The following is a 24,530-nucleotide window of genomic DNA, read 5'->3' as shown; positions in this document are numbered from 1 at the left end:
TTCCTGACCTTCTGCTAGCGCATGCTAATATTCCAGGGTTTGTCTATATAGTCGTAGCCCTACCCCTCTCCCTATGTTGTCCCCTCGTTTGACCTGTTTTATAGTGGAATTTATTTGATTTATGACGATTACTTGTGCAATATGTGACTGCGGGCCAGCGGCCCTCCGGAATCCAGATCCGCGAAGTGGCAATTCACCTGACCTCGGTCACTAGATTAAGACTAGTTATTAGCTACTGCTCTGATGTTTCAAAGGATCATTTCCACCCATTAGCTATCGCTGTGATTCTGGTTCTTTCTATGAGCATGATTGAGGTTCCCGATAGATCCATTCGCATCTGCGCAGACAGAGGAGGGACGTTTTGTGATGTTCATGCGTAAGGCCAAGTCAAAGTTCTTGATTGTCTTTCAAGCTAAGATAGAACAGATCGTATCCTGACCCAGGCAATCCAAACGAGCGGAAAGACATCATTGTCAAACTTTGTGCGTGTTTTCTGGTGCATATTCTCTTACTGCCTGCTTAATTGTCCTGCAGTGTCACAGGACACAGCCAACTACAGCGACGCACCAACGGAGGGTATCCGCAGGGTGCTTGAAATCGTAACGGGAGAGACGATTCCCCGTGGGTCTGTGCTTGACACTAGCAAGATTGGTCCGTACTAGGATGACACGTTCAAGTTCACTTATTCTGACAACGTTCTGCGTCCAGATTACATTCGTTTGTCGACAACAGTGGCGACAAATGCGCTGCTGGAGCGCAAGGGACATCGTCATGCGTTGCTTATTACGAAGGGATTCAAGGACCTTCTGCTCATCGGGAATCAGTCACGTCCACGTATCTTCGACTTGAACATTCGCCGCCCGAGTCCTTTGTACTCTGAAGTCATTGAGGTTGACGAGCGTGTAACTCTTGTTGGGTACACATCGGATCCTAAGTCAGAGGAGAACGCTATTCGGTGGGATGATGATGGGTCGTCCATTCAAAGAGGCTATAGGGGTCCTGGATGGGATGGGGAGGGTAATGCTGAAGGTCCAGGAGATATTGTTCGAGGGATCTCAGGAGAAGCAGTGAGGATCCTGAAGAGACCAGGTACACGTTTTACAGCATTTATGGCATTACGTTTGTTGATTCGACTTATCAGACTTGGACCTTGTGAGACACGACCTACAACGATTGTACGACACTGGATATCGCTCTCTTGCGATCGTCCTTGTTCATTCTTATACTTTCCCCGAGCATGAAATACAGATCGGCAAGCTTGCACGAGAGGTTGGGTTCACGCAGATCTCGGAATCCTCGCAGTTGCTGCCCATGATCAAGATGGTCCCTCGCGGTGTATCGTCCACAGCGGATGCATATCTCACCCCTATCTTGCGAGAGTATCTAGACGGATTCTTTCACGGTTTCGACGCAAAGTTGAAGGACGGACGGATAAAGAGTCCTCGTGTGGAATTCATGGGTAGCGACGGGGGACTTTTAGACCTCAATAACTTCTCTGGGTTGAAGAGTATTCTAAGTGGCCCAGCGGGAGGCGTCGTGGGGTATGCACTTGACGAGCTGGGACGCAGACAGGAAATATCCTATCATTGGGTATATTCTATGCTTTATTCAGTACTCTCGGCCTGACTTATGCTCTTGTTCTGCAGCCTTGATGTAGGTGGGACATCAACTGATGTATCTCGCTTTGACGGCCGCTACGAAGTGGTTTACGAGACGACAACTGCCGGAGTCACTATTCAGTCTCCACAGTTGGACATCAACACTGTCGCAGCTGGTGGTGGTTCTTGCTTGACCTTCCGAAACGGCTTGTTTCTCGCAGGACCCGAAAGCGCTGGTGCACAACCAGGTCCTGCCTGTTACAGGTAAGTGCAGACTGAAGGCGAAAGAATTTAATTAAACTTGTATTCAGGAAAGGCGGTCCGCTGGCGGTCACAGACGCCAACTTGCTTCTAGGCCGCCTCATCCCAGATTATTTCCCTAAAATATTCGGACAATCAGAGAAGGAGCCTCTAGACTCAGAAGCATCACGCGTGGCCTTTGAGAAGGTCGCTAAGGAGATCAACGAACGTCATGAAATAAACCTTGATTTGGATGAGATTGTATACGGGTTGGTACAGCACAGTTATTCATGGTGATATACACTCATACTCGAGGTTAGGTTTATCAAAGTCGCCAACGAGACGATGTGTAGACCCATCCGTGCACTAACGGAGGCACGAGGATACTCGACTGGAAAACACGTGTGCGTATGGTGTCTATCTCGCATTTCTCCTTTCATATACTTGTTCTCAGATTGGCAAGCTTCGGTGGTGCTGGTGGTCAACACGCCTGCGAGATTGCAAGTTTGCTTGGCATAAAGACCATCCTCATCCATCGATACAGCTCCATTTTGTCTGCATATGGATTGGCTTTAGCAGACCGGCAAGTGCCTATCCCGCGGTGCTAATGATGTTATTTCTGAACTGAGATCGACAGCGCATACGAACTTCAAGAGCCCTCATCAGCGTTCTACTCTGCGCAGACACGCCGGAACCTGATCGTCCGTCTTGATAAGCTTACCAATGACGTCAAGGCCGAGCTCAAACACCAGGGGTTTGAAGGTGACCGGGTGAAGGTTGAGCGAATGTTGAACATGCGGTTTGAGGGCACTGACACTGCCCTCATGGTTCTCCCTAATGAGAATGACGGTGATGGTACCGAGGACTTTGAGGCAGCGTTCAGGCGCGTGTACAAGGCAGAGTTTGGTTTCTTGCTTGATACCAAAAGCATTATCGTAGATGACGTGAAGGTGAGTGCTATTCCAAGTGACTTAAGTAAAGGTACCAGGTGATCATGCCCGCAGGTTCGTGGCATCGGGAAGACCTTCGACCACCTCGGGGAGTCCGTCTATTCGGAGATAGAACAGCTTGAGAAGCATCCTGTCACACGTGGTCGAGCAGACTCAACGTATAGCGTGTACTTCGATAAAGTTGGCCGAGTGGCCGATACTCCTGTGTTCCTCCTGGATAGCCTAGGCGTGGGCGATGAAGTCACGGGTCCTGCAATGATCATTGATAACACGCAGACTATAGTCATCGTACCAGGTGCACATGCTGTTCTCACTAGCAAACACTTGTATATCACACTCGGAGGATGAGTAGTAATAACTGGGACACGGTAGTCTATGGCACAACTGGCAGCTGTGAATTCATGAGTCCGTGGTATTGTGGTTTGTATACTAAAGATAGCTACCTATACCGCCACAGTACGTCACAACTATTTTCATGTCGATAGAGTCGGATAGACCGGCATTTTTTTCATTTTACCGCTTCTCTTGTACGTGAGGCTGTATAAACAGGGTCCCCCTTTTTACGATGCTGTTCGGATGGAACAAGGGCAAAATACCCCAACTGTACTACTAAGGTCTAGTTGTACACACCCAGATTTCTCACTCGCTGTATCAAATGAGTCTAAGTATATGGTGTTAACTCGCCTCACGAACAAGCTACCGAGCATGCTACAGGGTGAAGTGAAAGCCGGCAAAGGCCGAACCCTAGGCTGTGAAACAAAATGTCCTCGATCAAGTTTTCAAATACCAAAAATGACTAGCTCAGCCGCATCCGTCGGGGAAAATCCGTGGGCCAACGGGTTTGCAACTTACCATGATCATTTTCCCTGCCACTTGGCTTGCTCGCATACTAACTTATCCGCTCCGGAGGCGAGATTGGTAGGGAAACCGTACAGGCCCGAGGATGAGGATGAACTAACCCGTACTAGGAGTGTCACATGGCATGGTGCGAGTTGACCACTTGGTCCTTGCAGGTTCAACGTTCTGGCGCAAAGGCAACTCATATCGTCCCACGGCAATATTAACGGATTGCTGAAGAGTCATTAGCCTCAAGTGCACAATTGGCCCCGTCGGAATGATCGGGACCTTGATCCAACCGCCGCTATCCTCGCGCGCTCCACGTATTCCCAGTTGCCCGGTTTGACGCTTTTGTGGCAACAAGTATGTAACTGGCCGCAGGCAGTAGCAGATAGTGTGCTATATAAAACTTCTGATCAAGCTTGCTTTTTTTAGGTCATTATGCCGAACCGAGCAACTTCACCCCATATATTCCGTAACCTTTTCATCGTTTTAATAATCCCCCTTGAAGTTGTTTCTACCTACGGTTCCTCGGTACGGTCTTATCATGGCCCTCCACGAGGCCGGTGGACTGGTCGACCCCACAGCTAGCCTGGCTCCCACTCCAATTCTTCCTTTAGAGTCGGACTTGCCAACATCTGCTTCTTCATTCATTGAGAATTCGTCAAGCATATCCTCGTCCGGAAAGAATGAACAATCCTATGACTTTAAGCAGGCACTCAGAGACCTCATGAAACAGCAAGTGTTTTATGGTGGTTTGATTTGGTCGTCTAATATTTTCTCTCCCTCAGCCGTCAAGATGAAGGAATAAAGGACCGTCAGCTTGGTGTCATGTTTAAGGATCTGCGTGTCGTTGGTGCGGGTTCTCGCACCTCGCTCCAGCCCACGGCGGGCTCACTTTTCCATCCCTCAACGCTTCTGGCCAAGATAAGGGAAATTCGCCATCCTTCCATTAGAAATATTTTGTCTGGATTCGAGGGTGTGGTCACTCCTGGCGAAATGCTGCGTAAGTACAGGCTTTTCGTCGGCATCCGGTCTTGACCTTCTGTACAGTGGTCCTTGGCCGTCCCGGCGCAGGGTGCTCGACCTTCCTCAAGACAATTGCTAACCAACGTGGGGAGTATCATGCTGTTGAGGGTCAGATCTTCTATGATTCGTTCACCTCAGAGGAGATGTATGACTCCTTCCGCGGCGATATTACTTACTGTCCGGAGGACGATATCCACTTCCCGACGCTGACCGTCGATCAGACGCTCTCTTTCGCTGTTAGAAACCGTACTCCTGCAACCCGTCTTTCCAACCAGACACGCGAGGACTACGTTGAGGATACCACCACGATGCTTATGAAAGTTCTTGGTCTCTATCGTTCGAAACACACGCTAGTTGGTAATGCTCAGATTCAAGGTGTTTCCGGTGGGGAGAGAAAGCGAATTTCTATCGCAGAAACTTTAGGCTCTGCAGGCTCACTTGGTGCATGGGATAAGTACGGTGTTGTCATCTAAGGTGGTGCCATGCTTCTAACTTTTCCTCATTCAGTTCTACTCGTGGACTAGACTCCTCGACTGCCCTTGAGTTTGTCCGCGCCTTGCGTTGTATCACAGATGCCAGGCGTACAACGACGATTGTCTCCCTCTACCAGGCGGGCGAGCCATTATACGATCTGTTTGATAAGATTTGTGTTATCGCGGAAGGGAAGATGGCCTATTTTGGTCCAGCAAAGTCGGCGAAAGATTACTTTATTGGTATGGGCTTCGAACCGCAAAACAGACAGACTACCCCCGATTTCTTAGTTGCAGGTAGGGAGGGCTTCATGTCCGTCTTATGTTGTCTTATAATGGTCATTATCAGTCACGGACCCGCACGGGAGGAAGATCCGCCCTGGATACGAGAGCTCTGTTCCGCGAACGGCAGAGGAACTTGCTAGCTTTTTCATGGCTTCTGACCTTGGTCGTCAGAATCAGGAAGCCATTGAACGGCGCCGGGAGCAATGGGTTGGCAATCACGAACACAAGCAGGCATATCTGGCCAGCGTGGCCGCTGAACATGGCAACACATCTAGCGCGTATATGACCTCTACTTTCCAGCAAGTCAAAGTGGTCATGAAGCGCAGCGTGCAAATCATTATTGGCGATAAGTTCGAGTTCTTTATGCGACTGGCGTAGGTGGCATTCTTTGTTTGACCAACCTTCAGTAACATATGAGTGACAGTTCCCAAATCTTTCAAGCGATAATCATGGGCACCGTTTTTCTGGACACTCCAAATGACACCTCGGCCTACTTCTCTCGTGGAGGTGTTCTGTTCTTGTAACTATCTTCCCCTGTCCTCATATAAGTTGAGCCTCACACCTCTTTCAGCTCCCTCTTCTTCAGTGCTATCACGTCTGTTTCAGAAGTTCCAGCTCTTTTTTTCCAGCGTCCGATCGTGCTTCGTCACCAGAAAGCCGCGTTATATTACCCTTTTATTCAGAGTCTCGCGCACACTATAGTCGATATTCCGGTCACTTTGATCGTCCAACTTGTGTTCGCTGTAATACTCTACTTCCTGGTCGGGTTGCAACGTTCTGCTTCGCAGTTTTTGTAAGTTCTTCCAACCGTTTGTTGTTGGCTTTGATACTCACCCTGCTGCACAACAGCACTTTTTACCTTTTCATCTTCTTAATGTCACAAACCATGAAATCATTCTTCAGAGCTATTGCTACAAGTTTTAAAACTCGTCCTAGCGCACTAGCTGTTAGTGGTATCTTCATTCTCTTAATATCGCTCTATGGTGGCTACACAATTCCTTGGCCAACTGCTCCAAAGGGCTTAAGGTGGATCATGTGGTTGAATGTACGTCTTCCCTTGTACGATACTTTCTTCCGCTCAATATGTCTTAGCCATTGTGGTGGTCGCTCGGTGGACTTCTTGTGAACGAGTTTCATACAATCGACGCAGTTTGCTCCACTCTTGTCCCACAGGGCCCGGGGTACGAGAATGTTTCACTTGCAAACCAGGTCTGCACGACTGTTGGGTCGCAGTCCCGGACAGCTTCTCGTTAATGGCAACATATATATTGCATTGACGTTTGACATTTGGCATAGTCAACTTTGGAGGGTAGGCGGTCATTCTATACTTCGCGAATGGCTCATGACACCACCGCAGAATTTTGGTGTCCTTTGCGCCTTCTACCTTGGGTTCTTGGCCATCTTCCTAATTGCCACAGAATTCAATACTCTGTCTACTGCAGACAGTGCTGTCGTTCTCTTCAAGCAAGGAACTTGTGCTGTCGATGGGGATTCTAAGGTCTTTGACGAGGAAAAGGGTGATGAAGAGTTTCTTTCTAAACCCCTCTCCGGAGTAGCAAATCCCTCGACTTCCGTCAATCTTGAGGAGGTGAAGGACCTCTTCACGTGGCAGCACGTGCAATATGACATCCCCATTGAAGGAGGGATGAAACGTCTTCTCGATGATGTCACGGGCTTTGTTGCTCCTGGAAAGCTCACTGCATTAATGGGTGAATCTGGGGCTGGCAAGGTATACCTTCCAATTATACCAGTCGCGCATTCCATTTACTCGAATGCTTGCAGACAACGCTTTTGAATGTCCTTGCACAACGTGTCGGTATTGGTTTGGTAACTGGTGAACGATTCTTTGGCGGGCAGCCGCTCCCCATAGACTTCCAAGCTCAGACGCAAGTATCGTCCTAGTTTCTCAAATTTTATCTGACTGTCATGTTTAGTGGCTACTGCCAACAACTCGACACCCACCTTCCCGAGGCGACTGTCCGTGAAGCGCTCCTTTTCTCTGCTAATCTTCGCCAGCCACAATCAGTTCCTCTCGCTGAGAAAGAAGCATAGTACGTACGATTCCTGTCATGATTAGATCCCACCTAACTGTCCACTGCAGCGTTGACAAGTGCCTTCAAATGTGTGGTCTAGAGGAGTATGCTGATGCTATTGTTGGCACTCTTGGGGTTCAGCACCGTAAACGCACCACCATTGCAGTGGAGCTCGCTGCCAAGGTTTGAACGCAAACCCTTCAAGTTATAGTTGTGCTGAGAGATTCATAGCCCAAACTTCTACTCTTCTTGGATGAGCCTACATCTGGCCTTGACTCGCAATCTGCCTGGGCCATCGTAAATGTACTTCGTGAACTTGCTGACCGTGGTCAGGCCATTCTCTGCACGTGAGTGTCATTTTGACATGTCGATTTTCAATGTTCATGAGCTGTACTAGAATCCATCAACCTTCAGCGGAGCTCTTCCAGGTCTTTGACAGATTGCTGCTCCTTCGCAAGGGTGGACAGACGGTCTACTTTGGCGACATTGGCGAGAACTCGTCGACCATGCTAAATTACTTTGAGCGTAATGGTGCTCCACGCTGCGGCTCCGACGACAATCCGTAAGTAAGGTTCAATCATATGGATCTTGCGCTTATCAGGGAGTTGAAGGGCGGAATACATGCTTGATGTAATAGGTGCTGGAGCAACTGCAGTCTCTACCACTGATTGGTACAATGTCTGGAAGTGCTCACCAGAAGCGGCTCAGCTTCAAGACCATATCGACGACTTACATCAACAGGGCCGTTCTCACCCACAGAAGCTTGGCAGACAGCACTCAGTCTTCACTACCTCATGGTTGCACCAGTTCGTTATGCTCACCCACAGGAATTTCCAAGCATACTGGCGCAATCCTACGTATATTCGCGCCAAGTTTATCCTTAATATCGCTGGTGGTCTTCTTGTGGGCTTTACATTCTTTCAGGCAAATGACTCGTTGCAAGGCACCCAGAATAAGCTATTCGTAAGTATATCAATTCAGATTCTTCGTTTCATCACATCCTTACTCTTCTTTAGTCAGTCTTCCTCTCCCTTGTGCTCTGTGTTCCCCTCGTCCATCAGCTGATGGCTGTCTACATCGACATTCGCACAGTGTACGAGATACGCGAACGTCCCACTAGAATGTATAAGTGGACTGCTCTCGTCATGTCCCAGCTTGTCGCTGAGCTGCCTTGGAACATCACAAGTTCAGCGATATTCTTTTTGTGCTGGTACTGGACCGTTGGATACCCCACAGACCGGGCGGCTTACACGTTCCTCACCCTCGCCATCGCCTTCCCGTTCTACTATACCACGCTTGGACATGGTATCGCATCCATGGCACCAACCGCTCCAGTTGCATCCATATACTTCACAACTCTCGTTATCTTTATGCTGATCTTGTGAGACATACTTTGAGCCACGCCAGTTCATGCTAATAATCCACCAGTGATGGCGTCGTTCAGCCGTTCTTCGAGCTGAATTGGTGGAAATGGATGTACAGGGCCTCTCCCTTCACGTACATAATCCAGGGCCTCCTTGGTCAAGGTTCGTGAATGATTTCTTACTGAATAATCGTACTCATATTTGTTCTCCTAGCTGTTGGCGGTCAAACCATTATCTGCTCCTCTACGGAACTAGTTTCTGTTGACCCGCCGATGAGTATGACCTGCAGCGAGTACATGGATCCGTTTCTCAAATTCGCTGGTGGCTACCTCACAAACCCCGGAGCTGCAGAGGGCTGCCAGTACTGTCCCTACAAGACCACTGACGAATATATGTACTCGAGGTTCAACGTTAAATACAGTGATCACTGGCGAAACCTGGGCATTATCTTTGGATTCGTTGCGTTTAACGTGAGACACTGTCGGATGTTGCCCAGATCTGATGCTAATGTGCCTTCTGTAGACCATTGCGATCTTCTGGCTCACGTATTCTATGCGCATTCGCAGTGTTAGCGTGTTTACTTCTCTTAAGCAGAGGTTAGCTCGTGGCAAATTGTAAGTGAATTGTAAATCATGAATACTACGTATCCCTCAAATGCACTCGCAGGACCCCAGTCAAATAGACACGAGTGCACACACTAGCAGACGTTAGATTCGTTTGCATCGCACTGCATTCGGTACTGCCCTTCCGACTCCAGCGCCGCAGTACTCACATAGAGCAGCTCACTCAATACCACCGGGATGTATGATATGTTGGGAAGTTTTTCATTTAAATAGGTACTCGAAACAGATATCATTAGTCATATGTCCTTTCCTCGAGCTGCAAAGGGTTTTATAGAAGGGCGATAGGGACAATTAGTAGGTTCAACGCTTCATTAATCATAATCATTGGTATTACCATGTCCCAAACTCGTGCTCCCTCCGGGTAAAACCAGTCCAGCGATTATTAGCGAGGTGCTTATATAAGTACTGGGGACAAATTGGCGGCCCTTGCACTTAGACGGCTTGGCACCATTCAAGTTGTACAGAACGGGAGCTGCGGCCTACGCGTGCACGGAGAAAAAGCCTCGACGGGCAACCAGTCAACGTCTCCTGCACCACGCACTGATTCTCGCTCTGAAGCCCATTAGATCAAGACCTCGAGACTGATTCCGAGTCGGTCGCATGGTACTGACTCACACCCATTCTAGAGTCTGGACTAGTACTGCAGTGGTTCCGATGCTTTCCCTGCAGATAAAAAAGTACACGTATATTCTGAGTCGGCGAAGTGGTATTTCCGAACTTCCATGAATGTCGGATCTTTTGATGGTCTGAGGCCGGCGCCTGTCCTCAAGATTCAGGGGTTCAAGTTGTGTCCGGATTCAACATCAGGGCTGATAAAACTGTTGCAACTCTCCAAGGCGTTGACCTGACACACGATGATCAAACGGAATAAAACGCGCTTATTCGAGTGGGGTGACGTTGTGGTGAGCCGCGGCATTAGTAACTGTATGGCATAATCTGACTTCCTCTGACCGTTTGATCGAGGATGGACAACCACCATCGCTTGTTTCTTACTGCTAGTACATTTTTGGATATCTGGACCCTCGTTGTGTGCGACGTTGCACGTATCTCGCCTTGTGCTCATGCATTCCCAGAAGGCATACAGCCATTTGGAGCACAATACACTACTGTTTGTGAAGAGCGTCAGATCCATCCATAGGTTCGATGGTTTGGTTTCACCGAAAGTAACTTGTCACCGTCTTTCCACCAGAATTTCGCGGCTTGTATGTAAATGCCACATCGGAGAAAGTACTCGATCACCGGGTATACCTGCGCATCGATGTTTGGATCATGCAAGACGTATTTGAATCAAAAGAGTCTTACATCAAGCAAAGATCGATACATTTTTGTGAGTCCGTTGACATGGCGGGATGCTTTTTGACGTTGGCCTGACAGCTTTACTGCTACGTGGGATCCTTGTATTCGCTGCGATATCATGCCTTCTTGCTGGAACCGAACTGTCTTCAGCTCCAGTATGCTTTGGGCACTTCGGTGAGTACATGTCAAATCGAGAGTTCTACCATAGGCAACTCTTTGTCTTGTTTGACTTCGGGGATTCTTAACATCGGTGCCGGTGATCGTTCGAGCACTGGTGACTGCTCATGCACATGGTTCTGATCTTCGATCGCGTCTTACTCGCTGATGCCCGCTTCTACACTGCTAGGTATAAAAGATGAATCGTGTATGAGGGTTGACCATTCATCACTTTGACCTTCTGTGTTGATTGTTGCTGCCACTACTGCCATGTTATTCCACTCCATCACTATACTCGCTTGCGCCCTTGGCATTACTGCTTATGCTGCTGCCTCACCCACAGCTTCCGTAGATGCTTTGGATCAACTTGATGGCTTGATGGTCAGAGTTGACGTCGACGCCAGTGAGCATTTATCTATTCTGGCGTCCCTCCTAGCTAAGTCTTTCACAGGAGACGTTCTAGATGATGTCAATCTCAGCCAAAAGCGCGATAATGATACCTTGCTTGGCGTTGATGTTGGTCAGTACCGTCTTTATTCAAGTTGGTGGCTATCTGATGGTATTTCACCAGTCGTCAGTAACGTTCTGAACAATGTTAGCGTAGGTGTCTTGAGTCAGTAAATGACGCTTGTTTCACCCGACGGGCCATGAAACGCCAGATTTCTACTGTGCTTGGATTTCAGACTGCTACCATGGGTTTGTCAAGTCAATGTAATCATAGTTGTATACAAGTGCCGCTATAGCCTATAACAATTGCGTATGCCTTCTGTCGCCATTCAGGGTATGCATTGCGTCCAAACTTCAGTCTCAACATGCAAAACACCCCTTACTCACTACCGGTACGCACTGTTCATGATTCAACTCAGGACCCGAGCTGACAGGTAGTAAAAGACAATCAAGTGTTTGTTTCCATCAAGGTAAATGTAAGGCCTGCCATTGACTATGAAATAAGTATTAAGCCGTGCAACAAAGAATTTCCACACAAGAAACTGTAACAGTTTGTTGTGCTATACCACGAGTGAGTTCCATGCATTCGAGGTAAGTGAAACAAGCTTCTACAGAGTTACATACATGATAAGTTATATACTTGCAAATAATTTCAAATGTTAGGACAATAATAACAAATGGACTGAAACATAGCATGCCCGGCCTGCCAGAGGTACAACAATCCGAGGGGTATACAATTGAAAGTCTCGCAAAGCCGCAAAGACAACTCTTGCTGGCTGGTATAAATATTAAATTTCGGATGTCCCTCCTGGATACAATCGCTTATGAGTCCTGCACTGTTCGCAAGACTTGTTTACACTCACTTGGTGTGGGACACGGGAATTTGGAACAGTAGTCATCAATCTCCAATTGCATTTCGTGCAAGCCCGGCCTGCCTAGCATCCTGAGGAACATTCCGATGGTGCCAGTTACAGGGTCCATAATGCGCTTATTCTGTGAACCGAGAATATCTTCGAGGTCAAAAGTGAAAAATGAACATGTTAGCGCCATGAATCAAGTTTACTAACGAAAAAGCTCACCGCGGGTACCAGGAGTGTATGCCAGGGCTGGTGTTGATAAAGGAATAGAAAACGCCAACTCAATAATGAAGAAGAAGCTGAAAAAGAGTGTAAGGAGAGCTGAAATACGCATTCTGCTCTTGGACGATAATTGTGTAGGGGACGGGGGTGATGGAACGTTAAAATTGCAATTGCGGAGTAGGTCAGTTTATATGCTAATTTTTGTTTCGTAAATGACGCTATGGTTGTCCGGGTCCGATTCCCAAAGAATGATGGCTTCCATTCGGACCTGGCGATACTTAAGTACTGACCCGGAGCCGATGTGGAAGTGTAGCACCATTTGCTGATCAATGACAAAATGGAGAGATTGATATTTTAGACTCAGATTACTAGTCACTTGTTATATCGCATATTGGTTCTAGGCTACAGGAAACGTCGAAACATTACAAGTCACGTGACGTCCTAGCGGGTCCGAGTAGTCAAGGGTTTCAGAAGCTTCCAACTGGCCCTGGAGTCAGGGACAGCTGGCCACTCTGGAACCAATCGCAAAAGTCTATTCTCATTCCCTGTAATACGCAATATTTTCAGCAAATCCTCAACCACATCGCTTTTGCTTTTATCCATCATAGATTCATATCTCCTCTAATACATGGATCTAATTTTTAGGATCGTGGTGACGGAGGAAACCCAGGGTCTACCTCTAATCTATAACTTGGTCACGTCTTGTCACGCCTCGGCGCAATCAGCGGCTCGCTCTCCGAAGCCTTCCAAAGTGCGCGCATCCATGATCCGAGTCGCGAAAAGCTCGAAAACGGCGAATACCGTGACAGCATACTGGTATCATTAACCCAGAGTAAGTAATTCATCTAATACTGACAGTGATAATTACTATGATTGTACTGGTGGTGTTGCAGACAGCCTGCAGAATATATTTGATGCCCTGCATACATATCCCGAGTCTCCACTGCATCGGGGCATACCTGGCCTGGGGAAAATTTATGTTGACATCGAAGGTTGAGGAACTTGAAGCGCAGGCTGAGGTTGGTGTCCAAATGGTTCGTGAACTGGGAATCGCGTCCTGCTGTAATTCAGCAGTGTTAATGTCATTATCGAGACAGCGCCTCCGAGAACGGGTAGGGTAACTTCCATCGCGTGGATTTTTCTCGAGGTCAGGGTCGTCACAATCAAAGTGTTACCCACAGAACCCACCGGAACACTCACTCAGCCTTGACTGCGGCTAAGTAGATACCGTGTGCCGAGGAGGAGATTGAATTATTTGTGTATCTCCCCTGTCTGGTGTCACGCCATTGTACTTGTCGTTGATTCTACTGGTTTTCCGACATCCCGCTCTTTATGCTTCAGGTAAGTTTTTGTGAGTACCTATCTGTTAGTGTTACAGTGATCGAATATCATACTACAAACATCATATTTCCAACAGAAGTGGCTAACATTGCCCATCAACAGCTTGTCGCGCCTCCGCTCCCAACACATCCAGTATTTTGTTCCTCGACCGCACTGCTGCCCTTCTTTGCCTTCTCCTCTCCATTGGATGCTCCTCAGCTTCGTCTTGTGCAATCAAAAAATCCAGGTAAGCTTGTTCCGCAGGACGAAGAATGTTGTCAAACGAGTCATCAGAATGGGGTGCCGAAATCTCTTCAGGTGATGGCTCGAAATTAGTTGTGTAGCCGAGGGATGCCACCGGCGGTGCAATATCCAAAGGTCCAATCATTTCACCGAGCTGCATTGTCTTGCAATATTGCTGAAGGACGGCATTGGGAGGTGTGGCAAATGGATTTTGGACGTCCCAAACAAAATCTCTTGAACTACCCAATAGATCTTCGTTATTTCTCGCTTGACATTTGCATGCAAGAGGTCTTTTTGTCTCTTCAATTTCGTCGGGCTTTAAGAATGACCATGCGCCGTCGTCGTCGACGGTAGTTGACAATTCTTTGCCTTCCTCGACAGGTGGCTCGTTGAAGCGTAAGGGTCCCAAGACCACGCGTTGTGTATACTCCCTAGCCACTCTACGCTTCTTGTTCTTCTCTATCAAGTCCATTCCTAGGCCCTTGCGTGGCTTAAAGATGGTCACAGCGCTTGGACTGCGACTACCTGCACGCTTTGCACCTACGAGAGCCATCATCTCTCCCAGCTTGTCGTAAACTTGGGAAACCTCTTCATCTGCAGATGAGACTGTAGCAAGGCTCCCATCCTGGTCCAGGTGATTGCGTGTGAGTGTAATACCGAGGATTTTGGCAGCCTTGTGATCTGAATTACCAAAGGCCTTTCGCTCGGCGGGGGTGAGTCTGTTTGTAAGGGACAGTGCCGGACCGTCGGTGATGTTTATCGAAACAGCGCTACCGGAGCACTTCGTGACTGTTTGGATGGTCATATTCTCCATATTATTGCAAGGCCGAGGTCAAGGAAGAAAGACGCAGGGAAGAGTGAGCGATTTGTGGTAGCCTCCGTCGACACTGCAAGGTGCATCTTTATATCTCCAGTACTGTGGACGGCTTTGGCGCGTTCGACCGTCCACAGCTGTCCACGGTGCCTATAATAGGTCGGTGTGCAAGCTTAGTGGCATGTCTTTGTTCATCTCGCTTTGATTACCAATTTTGACAGGTGGTCCACTGTGGGGTCTTCGTGACGATAGGTTGCGTAAAAAGGCCCGGGGTTGATTCCTTCATAGTTGATACAATGGGTAAGCAATACACTTGAATGTGAGGATATGATATTGATCATCCACTCGCGATAGAGCAGAGTGGGTTGCAATAGAGCCGCATCGACTAACACATTCACCTATGTTTGTCTCATGCCAACAAATTTTATGATATTTGCATGACTTTAGGACGTGATCTGCTTCCATTATCACGTCGTTTTGGTTGGCCAACCTCTGCTCACCTACGCATATCAAGCTTCCGAAAGGTTCCTCGTTAATTCAACTATGTTCCTTGTGACACTATCTTCTTGGTGCATATATCTTCAGTGACATCTTGCAGTGTACCGACACCATTGGACAGATTCTGGAGGACCTCGATCAGGGCTGTGCTTTGTGATGTATAATCATTTTACTGGTTATCAATGGCGTTTATCGCTAAGTCCCGCGCCTTAACCTCAGCCTATTCGCGATCAAACGTTTAATGTGTGGAGGGGAATATGATATCATAGAGCGAGTCTTTTGACGCCGTTCTGAACAGCGCCAACGTGTTTTGCTTTGTCGTCCAATCATGATGTGATTATATAATATTCAGACACGTTCAGTTCGCATCCGTTCGTCCATAAACAGACGCTGACTTTGGTAAATGTTCATTGACCGGCAGAACACTTCACCACCATCACACCAAATAGAAGCATGAGAGGAACTTTGGCACAAAACTGACAGAGATATGATGAATGAACAGGATTGATGATGCATAACTCATCATCTGTAACTTATAGTTGACAGGCTCAGCCTGCCAGTGATGCCCATCAGCTGTGCCTATAGTAAGTGTCATCCATCAGCGCTCAGCTTCGCCTCCTGTTCATCACGGTGTATATATAGTATACGACACTAATCAGCTCTTCTTGATGCAACCCACAGAGGGTACTGTGAGCTCTCAGATCTCAACGATGTCAACACTCGAGGGCACCCCATACTTTGTTATGTCCGCACAGCAGTCAGCGAGCATTGCTATTCAGCAATTGACTCTTACCATCGTATCATTTACTCTTGTGGTGTACGATCATGCTATCACATTCGCTCAAGAAGTACCTTCGTCTTCATGGTCGATGACAGTCTAACTCTGATTCACTGACATCGTTTATTTTAGGTGACTTTCTTTTGGGCCAGTCCATGGTCACCGTCAAGAATACTGTATCTCAGCGTAAGGCCATTACGAATTATTCTTGTCAGTGACTGATTTTAGGTTCGACAGATCCGATACTTGGCTCTCACGCAAGTTTGGTGTGTTTGACTCCGTTTAATGAAAAAATGCACTAGAAATGATAATATTGTTTAGTCTTACTGCTCTGGCACAAATAGGAGCAGCCAAGATCTATCACCATCCGGTGAGTTTTCGAGCTGCGCATATCATCGTTGGGGTCTTACATGCATCGTTATACAGGAGTGAGCTATTTCATATAACAAGGCAATAGACCGACTTACAGATTGATGTAGACTGAACTGGCTTCCTATATTGGACTACGCTGTTAGATTAACAGTCATGGTTCTATGCCAATGTCTGTCCGTTGCGCATTGATCGATATCGATCCCACTGAATCGAGTGGTATACAGGTGTTATAACATTGAGAGTATGGCACCTGTTCCCTCGGAGTTGCCTCATCAAATGGCTGGCAGTCACTGTTTTCACCGTTTGCTTGGTAGTAACTGGAATATTGGGCGCCGTCGAGTATAATGCAATCAAGAGTGTCACGAACACGAACACGAACACGAACATCATTTTGAGCTCGGCACGCCTTACATTTACATTCATCATCTATGTGCCAGCCTTGGTTGTCCATACGACTATGTTCTTACTTACGCTGTACCGCTTTCGCGTCACCCCCAGAACCTTGCAGCAACACGGGATGATCCACCGATTCATCAAAGAGTAAGCCCCTCATTGATCACAAGTTCTACCACAAAAGCCAATGTTTGCTTAGGGGGATGTTCTTGTATTCGTTTGCAGCCGGTGAATATATCTCGATTCTTTTCGTTTAGCAAACGCTCAAGAAAATAACAGGATCGCTACTGTACGAAATCATCAGTCTTTCTCTGACTAATCCAGAGGACATAGCCGTAAGTTTTATGGCGATAACTGCACGAAAGCTCATAACCATTGCCAGTATTTCTATAATCCAACTGATATGGGAGGGTAAGATTGTTCTGTCCATAGTAGTTCACTAAAGTTCACGAGCAACATCTATCACCCAGAATAGCAATGGCAGCTACGGCTGTTTCTATCTGTCGCGCAATGCTAAACATCCGGTCCTTGGCTGCAACTTACCATGTCGATCCGGCATGGTTGCTCAACCATGCGGAACTCAGTCGTGTCCAGTGGAGGAGAGGACACACTGAAGGAGAAATCTACGTTGAAGTCAGCGAGATGGATGTGGTTCTTCCGTCCAAATCTCCGGCATTACCTGCTGGGAACATCGGAAGAGAAGACGAAGTGCAAAACCATACCTAACTTGTATATCTGGCACATGATTCCTTTTTTATTTTATACTTACACTATGTAGATATACGGCGTCAAATCGTTCAGATAAACTGGCATCTTCAACGACTTTATGGCAATCTAATCATTTGGTACCGTGGTGTTGTAGATGAGTCTCAGTATAGATGCTCTAATTTCAAGGTATTCGATGCAGTGGCATTGCTTGCTTGATTTACAGTGCGCGTCACTTAGCCACCACTACTTTTGAGCAACGTTTTCACCCCTTTGAAAGAAAAGAGACTTTTATATCCTCTTGTAAAAACGATGCCTTTCAATGAATAAAGGGATGTGTACTCCACATCAAGCATAAATGCAGCGTACTTCTTGGAGAAAATAAACCCACCTCAAATGGAACAGGAACTGCGCTACTAACAGTCAAGCCTGTTGACAAAGCAACTAAAGCGATATACGACATTGTGTTGAATGTAAGTTCACGCAAGGGCTTTCGTCGATATATGCACTTACCTTTGCACAGAATGCAGTCCGTCACACGTCCGATGAGTATTTCCAATGCTGTACTATTCAACTTCGGCAAGCTCGAGATTGACATCCACATCCATTTCTACGAAGTCATGAGTAGTGGATATCAAAATAACAATAGACGTACATGATTGTGCGCTATCATCACCCAATAGTCAACATCCGAAATAGTAATGGGGATGAGCATGAGTTGTCCCGACGTAACTTCGATTTCAACGACCTCCGTATCACCAAGGGCATTCCCGTACCAGACTTGAACACCAAGATGAATCGCCCTAGCAAGATGCAGTCAGATGCGAAATTAGTGTTTAGAAGTGCGAGACGGACCACGAATCCCATGGGAATGCTGGCATGTTATCGTCCACAACAAAGGATGAACGACTGCGACTGTTTTGGAACTTTGACCCTGATTGTCATACTCCATGTCGATTTTGAAGACTCGACAGCAACTCGGCCATCGAAGTAGGCACAGCAAGCATATTTTCCGTTACTTCTCCATAGCGGACGGATTCAACACACACATGCGAGTAAGACTTAACATGGCCCATGAAGCAGGTCAATGATTTGCGAGAACAACATCAGCGTGGATTACGAAGTCTGACTCTCCCAACAGGCAAGTCGTTATTGACTGTTGGAATTGACCACGGTCAGCTAAAGAGCACTGGCCACAGGTACACAAACAAGGCCTCTCACCGTCGTAGAAAGTGTCCGTGTAGTGAGTGGTTTGAGTGTGTAGCAATGTGCCGGCGGCGGGTGCCCATCATCGCCGATAAGACGACGAGTGCCCACGCCACATCACGATCGCGTGCGTGGCAGAGCTCGAGATCGAAAGTTTGAAAATATTATTGATAGAAATTACAGCTCGAGAACGTTGATACAGACAGATCTGGTTAGGAGAAAACAACGAGACTTTCCCGAATTCATCCTGATAGCAGCTATAGCCTATTATTATGCCCCAAAGTCCTGTCACGGTGTTATAAGGCGAACGAACGTTATGATGGCTTCAACAGCAATCTCTCATGTTCTCCGCTCAGGTTCTCTCTCTAGCGACTTCGTGCATTATTTCCCTGATTGTTGCTTTGCGTCTGAGTCGCAGACGCGTCTACCCTTTACCTCTGCCCCCTGGCCCTCGCGGTTTACCATTTCTGGGAAACGCACTGCAATTGGACACCAAACGACCTTGGCTCACATATGTTGCCTGGGGAAAGACATATGGTGGGTGGCCCAAGGTCTCTTCAAGTGTTTGGATGTAATTTTATCCCTTTTCACAGGCAAAATCATTCACTCTCGCATCTTTGGGATCGATATGATCATCATAAACTCTGAATCGATCGCGCGGGAGTTGTTGGACAAGCGTTCTGCAATTTATTCGGACCGACCTGTCATTCCCACCTCTGAGATGTACGTCTTGCTCTCATCTAGCCTATTCTGATCAGCTGACGAGGCAGGGCTGGACTGGGATTCAATACTGTGCTCCTTCCGTATGGCGAGACTTTGCGACAACATCGCAAGATCTTCCATCAGGTCCTTAGGGCCGAAGCCTCTGCTTCATACCAGGAAATGTACTCTCGCCACGCGAATGAATTAGTCTTCGATCTCTTGAAGGCCACCGGTGACCTCCAGAAACCTATTCAAGCGTTTGTGCCTTTTTCAGTGATACTGTAACCTCCGATCTTACTGACAATCATACAATTGTTACAGATACACGGCATCGCTGATCATGTCCGTGACATATGGACACACCGGTCGCGGAACCCAAGACCCGATCCTTACCCGTACGCAAGAACTTCTGGATATTGCCAAACAACTCCTTTCTCCAGAGAGAGCTGCCATATTCACAGCCTTTCCTTTCCGTGAGTACTTCAATGCTATCGACGAAGTCGATTCGAACATTTGGCGTGTCGGTTACAGTTAAAAAGCTGCCAGTTTGGTGCTTTCGTGGAGCTTATGCCCTGATGGGACGCAGTAAAGAATTATGTCAACAGCTTTTAAACGAGCCCTTTAACGAGGTGAAGGCACAGATGGTGCGTTTGCGCATTGTGGCTGGACGATTTGCATGATCTACTTACCTGTAGGCACATGGTACTGCTTCGAAATCACTAGTCGCCGACTTCCTCAGTCAAACTGAGGATGATGCTGACGAAGACACGATGAAAGCTGTTGCATTGATGGGGTACATAGGTAATGATTTTTTTAAAGGCACATGAATCCTTATTTGATGCGGATACGGCGTCCCAGGCGGCATAGAGACGGTGAGTCATTGGCTTAGGGAATCCTTATCACTTCTTCCCTTACCTTGATGTCCCGCAGTCTACATCCACATTGCACACATTCCTGATGGCCATGGTACTTTATCCCGATGTCCAAGCCAGGATTCGTGCAGAAATAAATCAAGTCGTGACGCATGATAAAATGCCGTCCGTTGATGATAGACCATCGTTACCTTACCTTGATGCCGTTCTCTATGAGGTTCTAAGATGGTATCCTGCCATACCCCTAGGTCGGTCCATTAATGTGCCTTGGTGTTTATGCAATTGCGTAGCTAACCCCATGCACAGGAATGGCGCATGCGACAACAAATGATGACTTTTATGGCGGGTACTTTATACCTAGAGGTTCGTCATATGACTCGGGGTTACATCGACTTATCTGCAGTTTAATTAGGCACGGCGGTGATGGTTAATCAATGGTTTGTACGACGCAGCGTATCTAAATGCTTGAGTTGAGCATGATTTAGGGCATTGTCTCGAGACGAAGACATATTTCCTGATGCATCGCGCTTCGATCCCACTCGCCATCTCACAGCTGATGGGCAGCTGAAGGACCATTTTGTCAACCATTTTGCCTTTGGTCATGCCAGGTGAATATCTCGCGATTAGTATCACTTTTAGTTGTTCACCGACTTGAGCAGGCGCGTTTGTCCTGGTAGGATGACTACTGATTTATCAATGTTAAGGATGACATACTCATACCGTGGGCAGGTCGTTGGTTTGTACAGAACAGCCTGTGGCATGCAATGGCTGCCATTCTCGCCGTCTTGAGTATCGATCATGCCAGAGACTCGAACGGAAACAAGATTGAGGTAAAGCCGGAATTCACCACCGGCATGGTGATGTAAGTGGCCTCGATGCACACACGAGATAAAGCTAAGTTTAAGTCGTCCGAAGTCGCCCGCAGCCTTTCCAGTATTCGTTCGAAGTCGTGAATTCAGCGAGAGAAGGGCAGCTTCGCGCAATGATGAATTTGATATAGACGGTCATTTGCGCTACTATGTGAAAGGTGCCGGATTTTGAGCGCTTGGAAGGCTCGGTATCACACGTCTAGAGCCCGTTTCTTCCTCGCGTTTTCATTCACCATACGACCCGCTCGCTCGTTTTTCACAATACTCACTCGCTCACACATTTTCGCCTCCCCCAAATGATTTGCAATTAGCTCTATATATTTCTTTACATACTTACAGATTTACTTGTAGCGTCCTAATCAGTTGTTGCTGAAGTTAACTGAATCACGTCTGCCGAACGAACTGTTACATGAGTGCTACTCACGAAGAAGTTGGCCGTCAGATAGTTACTATGCCCATTCAATACTCGCGTTCTCGTGCGGCGCCGAGCAATGAGGTGAGCGTTGAACGTTGAACGTCGAGGCCTAAGGCCTAGCCTAGTAGGTTCTGTTGTTGAAAATGATAATTATTTTTGTTATCTGTTATTGTCATACCCCTGATAATTAGCAAAGACCAAATTTAGACTCGACTACGGGAGATCTAGACTATTGTGGTCAAATCAATGCCGCTCAGCTCAGGCCGTTGTCACGTATGTTTTGTGATTTTGTGGGCGACTGAGTAGCTGATCAGCTTCCTTTTTCTGTTTAGAACACTCCGTTGTGATATATATGTTGACACAGCACAGTAGGCCATCAGATTGGGCGCATGTTGACATGGAGTCAATGAACGTTGAGTTGATGAGTCAAAGGCCGCGCTAAATCAAGAAGTTTCCATGATATATCGTTTAAATGTCATAGAAACGGGCAAGAGTACGTATGCACTGCGACGGGTACCTCAGACTGGTGAGATTCAGTACTCATCGCACTCAGCCTGACCAATCCAATCACCATGCATTTTTACTAAAACACTGGCGCTCTATCCCATGTCTCACTCGTCATAGAGGCGCCATCTAATTCATTAATATCTAGCCGCACTTGACTTGATACACCGCCTAACTTTACGAGACACGACATGGGGGTCTCGGCCTCAGGGAAGTCGGTCAGGATTTAGTAGTACTGCTCGCACACACACTCAGGCTGCTCATCGCGTTTAGTGTGGACACGTTAGCCGAGGGATGCGGAGATTACTCGACTACTTGACCCGACGATCATGGAAAGTCACAAGTTGTGTCATTCAGGCCTCAGCATCCCGACACGATGACGAAACATCATCGATGCATCGATGCATCTACTGTTTTGCAGAAATGAAGAGGAGGAAAGATTCTTGAGAATTAAAGATCGCGAGTCACTTCAACTCATCTGGCATTGGTAGACTGACCCATCCCCCATCACAGGCGGCGCCCTCGCGGTTTCACATATTACGCGATGTATATATCCCAACCCTTCTGTTCAAAAAAAGCTCGTCGTAAAGCCGATCAAGCAAATTGGCCTACTAGGCCTGCGTTTACGTAGAATTACGTTTAAACAAGCAATCACATTGATGCGAACGGCATACTTATCCCAAAATGATTACTCAATGCAAATACTGGAACTTTTTTTTTGCAGTTTTTCCTCGCTTCTTCGATTTACTACTGGCCGCACCCGCATGTAAGTATTACTCGGGACCCTATCCCTGAGAGCAAATCTCGGCAAGCTCTTGTAGTATAAAATGCGAGCGCTCGTACCATCGAAGACCAGCTTACTATCGTCAGCTTTCAGTGCTTCCTCCGCGCACATCCTCCTTACTTCCTCCAATCGCCCTCCATTCTACAATGCTCTCCAAATACTTCGCTCTTTTTGCTGCCTTCGCTACCTTCACCCCTGCATTTGCAGCCCCCGTTCCTGAAACACTAGTCGACGTGCTTGCTTGTAAGTCACCTCTCGTGTATGTGTTGCCCCTCCTCATTGTGTTTTTATTGCAGCTGTTACCAACGTTGGCAACGACGCGACCGTCAATGTGTTGACAAAACGTGCTGATGCAGTGAATCCCGGACGTAAGCACGCACCATTATCACGACTCACCCGCTATGCTGACCAGAATGGCATTTCAGTCTTCGACGAGCTGATCAAAAGGCTTGAATTCACGGAACGAGACAGCGGATGTGACGTCGCTGATGTAGACGTTAGTGAGTGATTTTTCTTACGAGTCGCTGTGCACGGCCTAACAAGCGTTGAACAGTTGTCAGCAACGTACTTAACAATGTTACAATCAATATCTTGAAGCGCACCGAGGGCTGCGATATTGTCGGAGTTACTGCTGGTAAGTATTTCTTTTTCTGTACGGGTTCAAGTGTTGAATGATTTGTTAGCGGCCACTGATATATTGAACAACCTCAAGGTCAATATTCTCACCAAGCGTGAAGTCACAGATGAAGAGGTCAACAACGGTACGCCATTATCGTGCTCATTTTGTATTGCCTTTCTGATAGTTCCTCATAGCTGTTGCAAACGCAGTGCAAAGTCAGGGTATTACCTTAGCACATCGCTCTAATCTCGACGATGCCACGGCTGTCAATGACATCCTCAAACGGTACCAGGGCGTTGCTGCACGGGGCAAGGAGAGTGACTTTACTCAAGCCCAAATTGTCAGCGGTATGGCACGTGCTATTTCTGTCATTGCCAGATTCTGACGTCATTGTAGCAATCAACCAAGCCCTAGCACAATCGAGCGGTTCGGGATCACGGCGCCGAGACACGAGCACTTCTGATGTCCAAAACCTTGCCAACAAAGTTGTTGGGTCACTCTATGGGCACCCCCAAGGCGTTGACACCGTTGGCGGTGAGTAATTTTATAACTACAGTGTGAACGACTCTCAAATCAAGCTCAGGTCTTTGAGAATGATCCAAGCAATGCGAAGGTCAACGTTATCAGCGGACATTGACGTGTTTGCCTGTTAGTATTTCCATGGCTGCAATGTGATCGTCTCATAAATTAAATTCGGTTCTTGAGAACAATCTAAACGACCCGGAGGTCCTCGTCGCGTAAATAACTCGACGATTTGCAAAGCAGTATTTCATACCCGATGACGCGCGTCACACATACCCCGCCCACCACCATTCGTTTACCACTTCCACTCGTTAAATCACTTATTACCTAGCCGCGTAATGAACTGTTTCCTCTTCCTCTCAATCCCTATTGTGTGAAGAAACGTTCGTAAGAGTAACTTTGTCCAAGAAACTGCCTAGCACCCATTGATCCCTGCTGTGGAGCTAACAGTCAAGCACGTGATCGAAGTCACCAATCGTGCTATCCATCAGAATCAACAGTGGAACA

General features: G+C 47.3%; 9 protein-coding genes across 9 annotated transcripts; 6 read left to right on the top strand and 3 right to left on the bottom strand.

Annotated features, from left to right (window-relative positions):
* Window positions 1-305: 305 nt before the first annotated feature.
* Window positions 306-3,510, top strand: F5147DRAFT_789121 (Hydantoinase/oxoprolinase-domain-containing protein; the record flags this gene model as incomplete). Its single annotated transcript, XM_041443008.1, has 12 exons — window positions 306-376; window positions 427-482; window positions 535-651; window positions 709-1,089; window positions 1,142-1,499; window positions 1,558-1,590; window positions 1,647-1,862; window positions 1,910-2,107; window positions 2,159-2,242; window positions 2,293-2,421; window positions 2,476-2,788; window positions 2,843-3,510. The coding sequence occupies 12 exons, from the start codon at window positions 306-308 to the stop codon at window positions 3,134-3,136; spliced, it is 2,250 nt and encodes a 749-aa protein (XP_041295928.1). The 3' UTR covers window positions 3,137-3,510.
* Window positions 3,511-4,060: 550 nt separating this feature from the next.
* F5147DRAFT_681572 (ABC-2 type transporter-domain-containing protein) lies at window positions 4,061-9,774 on the top strand. Its single transcript, XM_041436387.1, has 22 exons — window positions 4,061-4,363; window positions 4,417-4,631; window positions 4,679-5,108; window positions 5,162-5,421; window positions 5,474-5,783; window positions 5,834-5,929; window positions 5,981-6,202; window positions 6,259-6,454; window positions 6,502-6,630; window positions 6,653-6,718; window positions 6,767-7,138; window positions 7,192-7,295; window positions 7,344-7,460; window positions 7,511-7,625; window positions 7,674-7,789; window positions 7,840-8,004; window positions 8,054-8,405; window positions 8,459-8,823; window positions 8,871-8,968; window positions 9,020-9,276; window positions 9,329-9,420; window positions 9,473-9,774. Exons 1-22 carry the CDS (start codon window positions 4,173-4,175, stop codon window positions 9,486-9,488), a joined length of 4,284 nt encoding a protein of 1,427 aa, XP_041295927.1. The 5' UTR covers window positions 4,061-4,172; the 3' UTR covers window positions 9,489-9,774.
* A 932-nt stretch (window positions 9,775-10,706) lies between these two features.
* F5147DRAFT_681564 (uncharacterized protein) lies at window positions 10,707-11,655 on the top strand. The gene is made up of 5 exons (XM_041436386.1): window positions 10,707-10,756; window positions 10,804-10,899; window positions 11,072-11,284; window positions 11,333-11,401; window positions 11,453-11,655. The coding sequence occupies exons 3-5, from the start codon at window positions 11,152-11,154 to the stop codon at window positions 11,500-11,502; spliced, it is 252 nt and encodes an 83-aa protein (XP_041295926.1). The 5' UTR covers window positions 10,707-10,756; window positions 10,804-10,899; window positions 11,072-11,151; the 3' UTR covers window positions 11,503-11,655.
* Window positions 11,656-11,766: 111 nt separating this feature from the next.
* On the bottom strand, window positions 11,767-12,746 carry F5147DRAFT_681563 (uncharacterized protein). Its single transcript, XM_041436385.1, has 3 exons — window positions 12,408-12,746; window positions 12,192-12,338; window positions 11,767-12,136 (listed from the first exon to the last, which is right to left on the bottom strand). Exons 1-3 carry the CDS (start codon window positions 12,517-12,519, stop codon window positions 12,117-12,119), a joined length of 279 nt encoding a protein of 92 aa, XP_041295925.1. The 5' UTR covers window positions 12,520-12,746; the 3' UTR covers window positions 11,767-12,116.
* Window positions 12,747-13,503: 757 nt separating this feature from the next.
* On the bottom strand, window positions 13,504-14,953 carry F5147DRAFT_681560 (uncharacterized protein). The gene is made up of 3 exons (XM_041436384.1): window positions 14,022-14,953; window positions 13,825-13,974; window positions 13,504-13,748 (listed from the first exon to the last, which is right to left on the bottom strand). Exons 1-2 carry the CDS (start codon window positions 14,782-14,784, stop codon window positions 13,943-13,945), a joined length of 795 nt encoding a protein of 264 aa, XP_041295924.1. The 5' UTR covers window positions 14,785-14,953; the 3' UTR covers window positions 13,504-13,748; window positions 13,825-13,942.
* A 735-nt stretch (window positions 14,954-15,688) lies between these two features.
* On the top strand, window positions 15,689-17,551 carry F5147DRAFT_681553 (uncharacterized protein; the record flags this gene model as incomplete). Its single annotated transcript, XM_041436383.1, has 10 exons — window positions 15,689-15,822; window positions 15,854-15,866; window positions 15,925-16,130; window positions 16,193-16,274; window positions 16,436-16,463; window positions 16,540-16,601; window positions 16,657-16,972; window positions 17,025-17,053; window positions 17,105-17,206; window positions 17,301-17,551. The coding sequence occupies exons 3-10, from the start codon at window positions 15,951-15,953 to the stop codon at window positions 17,549-17,551; spliced, it is 1,050 nt and encodes a 349-aa protein (XP_041295923.1). The 5' UTR covers window positions 15,689-15,822; window positions 15,854-15,866; window positions 15,925-15,950.
* Window positions 17,552-17,652: 101 nt separating this feature from the next.
* F5147DRAFT_681538 (uncharacterized protein) lies at window positions 17,653-18,907 on the bottom strand. The gene is made up of 4 exons (XM_041436382.1): window positions 18,752-18,907; window positions 18,386-18,686; window positions 18,186-18,333; window positions 17,653-18,140 (listed from the first exon to the last, which is right to left on the bottom strand). Exons 2-4 carry the CDS (start codon window positions 18,409-18,411, stop codon window positions 17,850-17,852), a joined length of 465 nt encoding a protein of 154 aa, XP_041295922.1. The 5' UTR covers window positions 18,412-18,686; window positions 18,752-18,907; the 3' UTR covers window positions 17,653-17,849.
* On the top strand, window positions 18,908-21,559 carry F5147DRAFT_608184 (cytochrome P450). Its single transcript, XM_041432377.1, has 14 exons — window positions 18,908-19,273; window positions 19,330-19,459; window positions 19,507-19,695; window positions 19,760-19,911; window positions 19,970-20,082; window positions 20,134-20,239; window positions 20,297-20,310; window positions 20,369-20,558; window positions 20,617-20,673; window positions 20,723-20,747; window positions 20,796-20,918; window positions 20,970-20,983; window positions 21,040-21,172; window positions 21,226-21,559. Exons 1-14 carry the CDS (start codon window positions 19,078-19,080, stop codon window positions 21,308-21,310), a joined length of 1,527 nt encoding a protein of 508 aa, XP_041295921.1. The 5' UTR covers window positions 18,908-19,077; the 3' UTR covers window positions 21,311-21,559.
* A 1,389-nt stretch (window positions 21,560-22,948) lies between these two features.
* F5147DRAFT_49321 (uncharacterized protein) lies at window positions 22,949-24,407 on the top strand. Its single transcript, XM_041429925.1, has 8 exons — window positions 22,949-23,125; window positions 23,179-23,382; window positions 23,436-23,516; window positions 23,566-23,643; window positions 23,696-23,848; window positions 23,898-24,035; window positions 24,085-24,149; window positions 24,207-24,407. The coding sequence occupies exons 1-7, from the start codon at window positions 23,029-23,031 to the stop codon at window positions 24,090-24,092; spliced, it is 759 nt and encodes a 252-aa protein (XP_041295920.1). The 5' UTR covers window positions 22,949-23,028; the 3' UTR covers window positions 24,093-24,149; window positions 24,207-24,407.
* Window positions 24,408-24,530: the final 123 nt, after the last annotated feature.

This window comes from Suillus discolor (genome assembly GCF_016758755.1).
Source record: "Suillus discolor strain FC423 chromosome Unknown F5147scaffold_12, whole genome shotgun sequence".
In the NCBI taxonomy this organism is placed as follows: Eukaryota; Fungi; Basidiomycota; class Agaricomycetes; order Boletales; family Suillaceae; genus Suillus; species Suillus discolor.
This window is presented reverse-complemented; position numbering and strand designations above follow the sequence as displayed.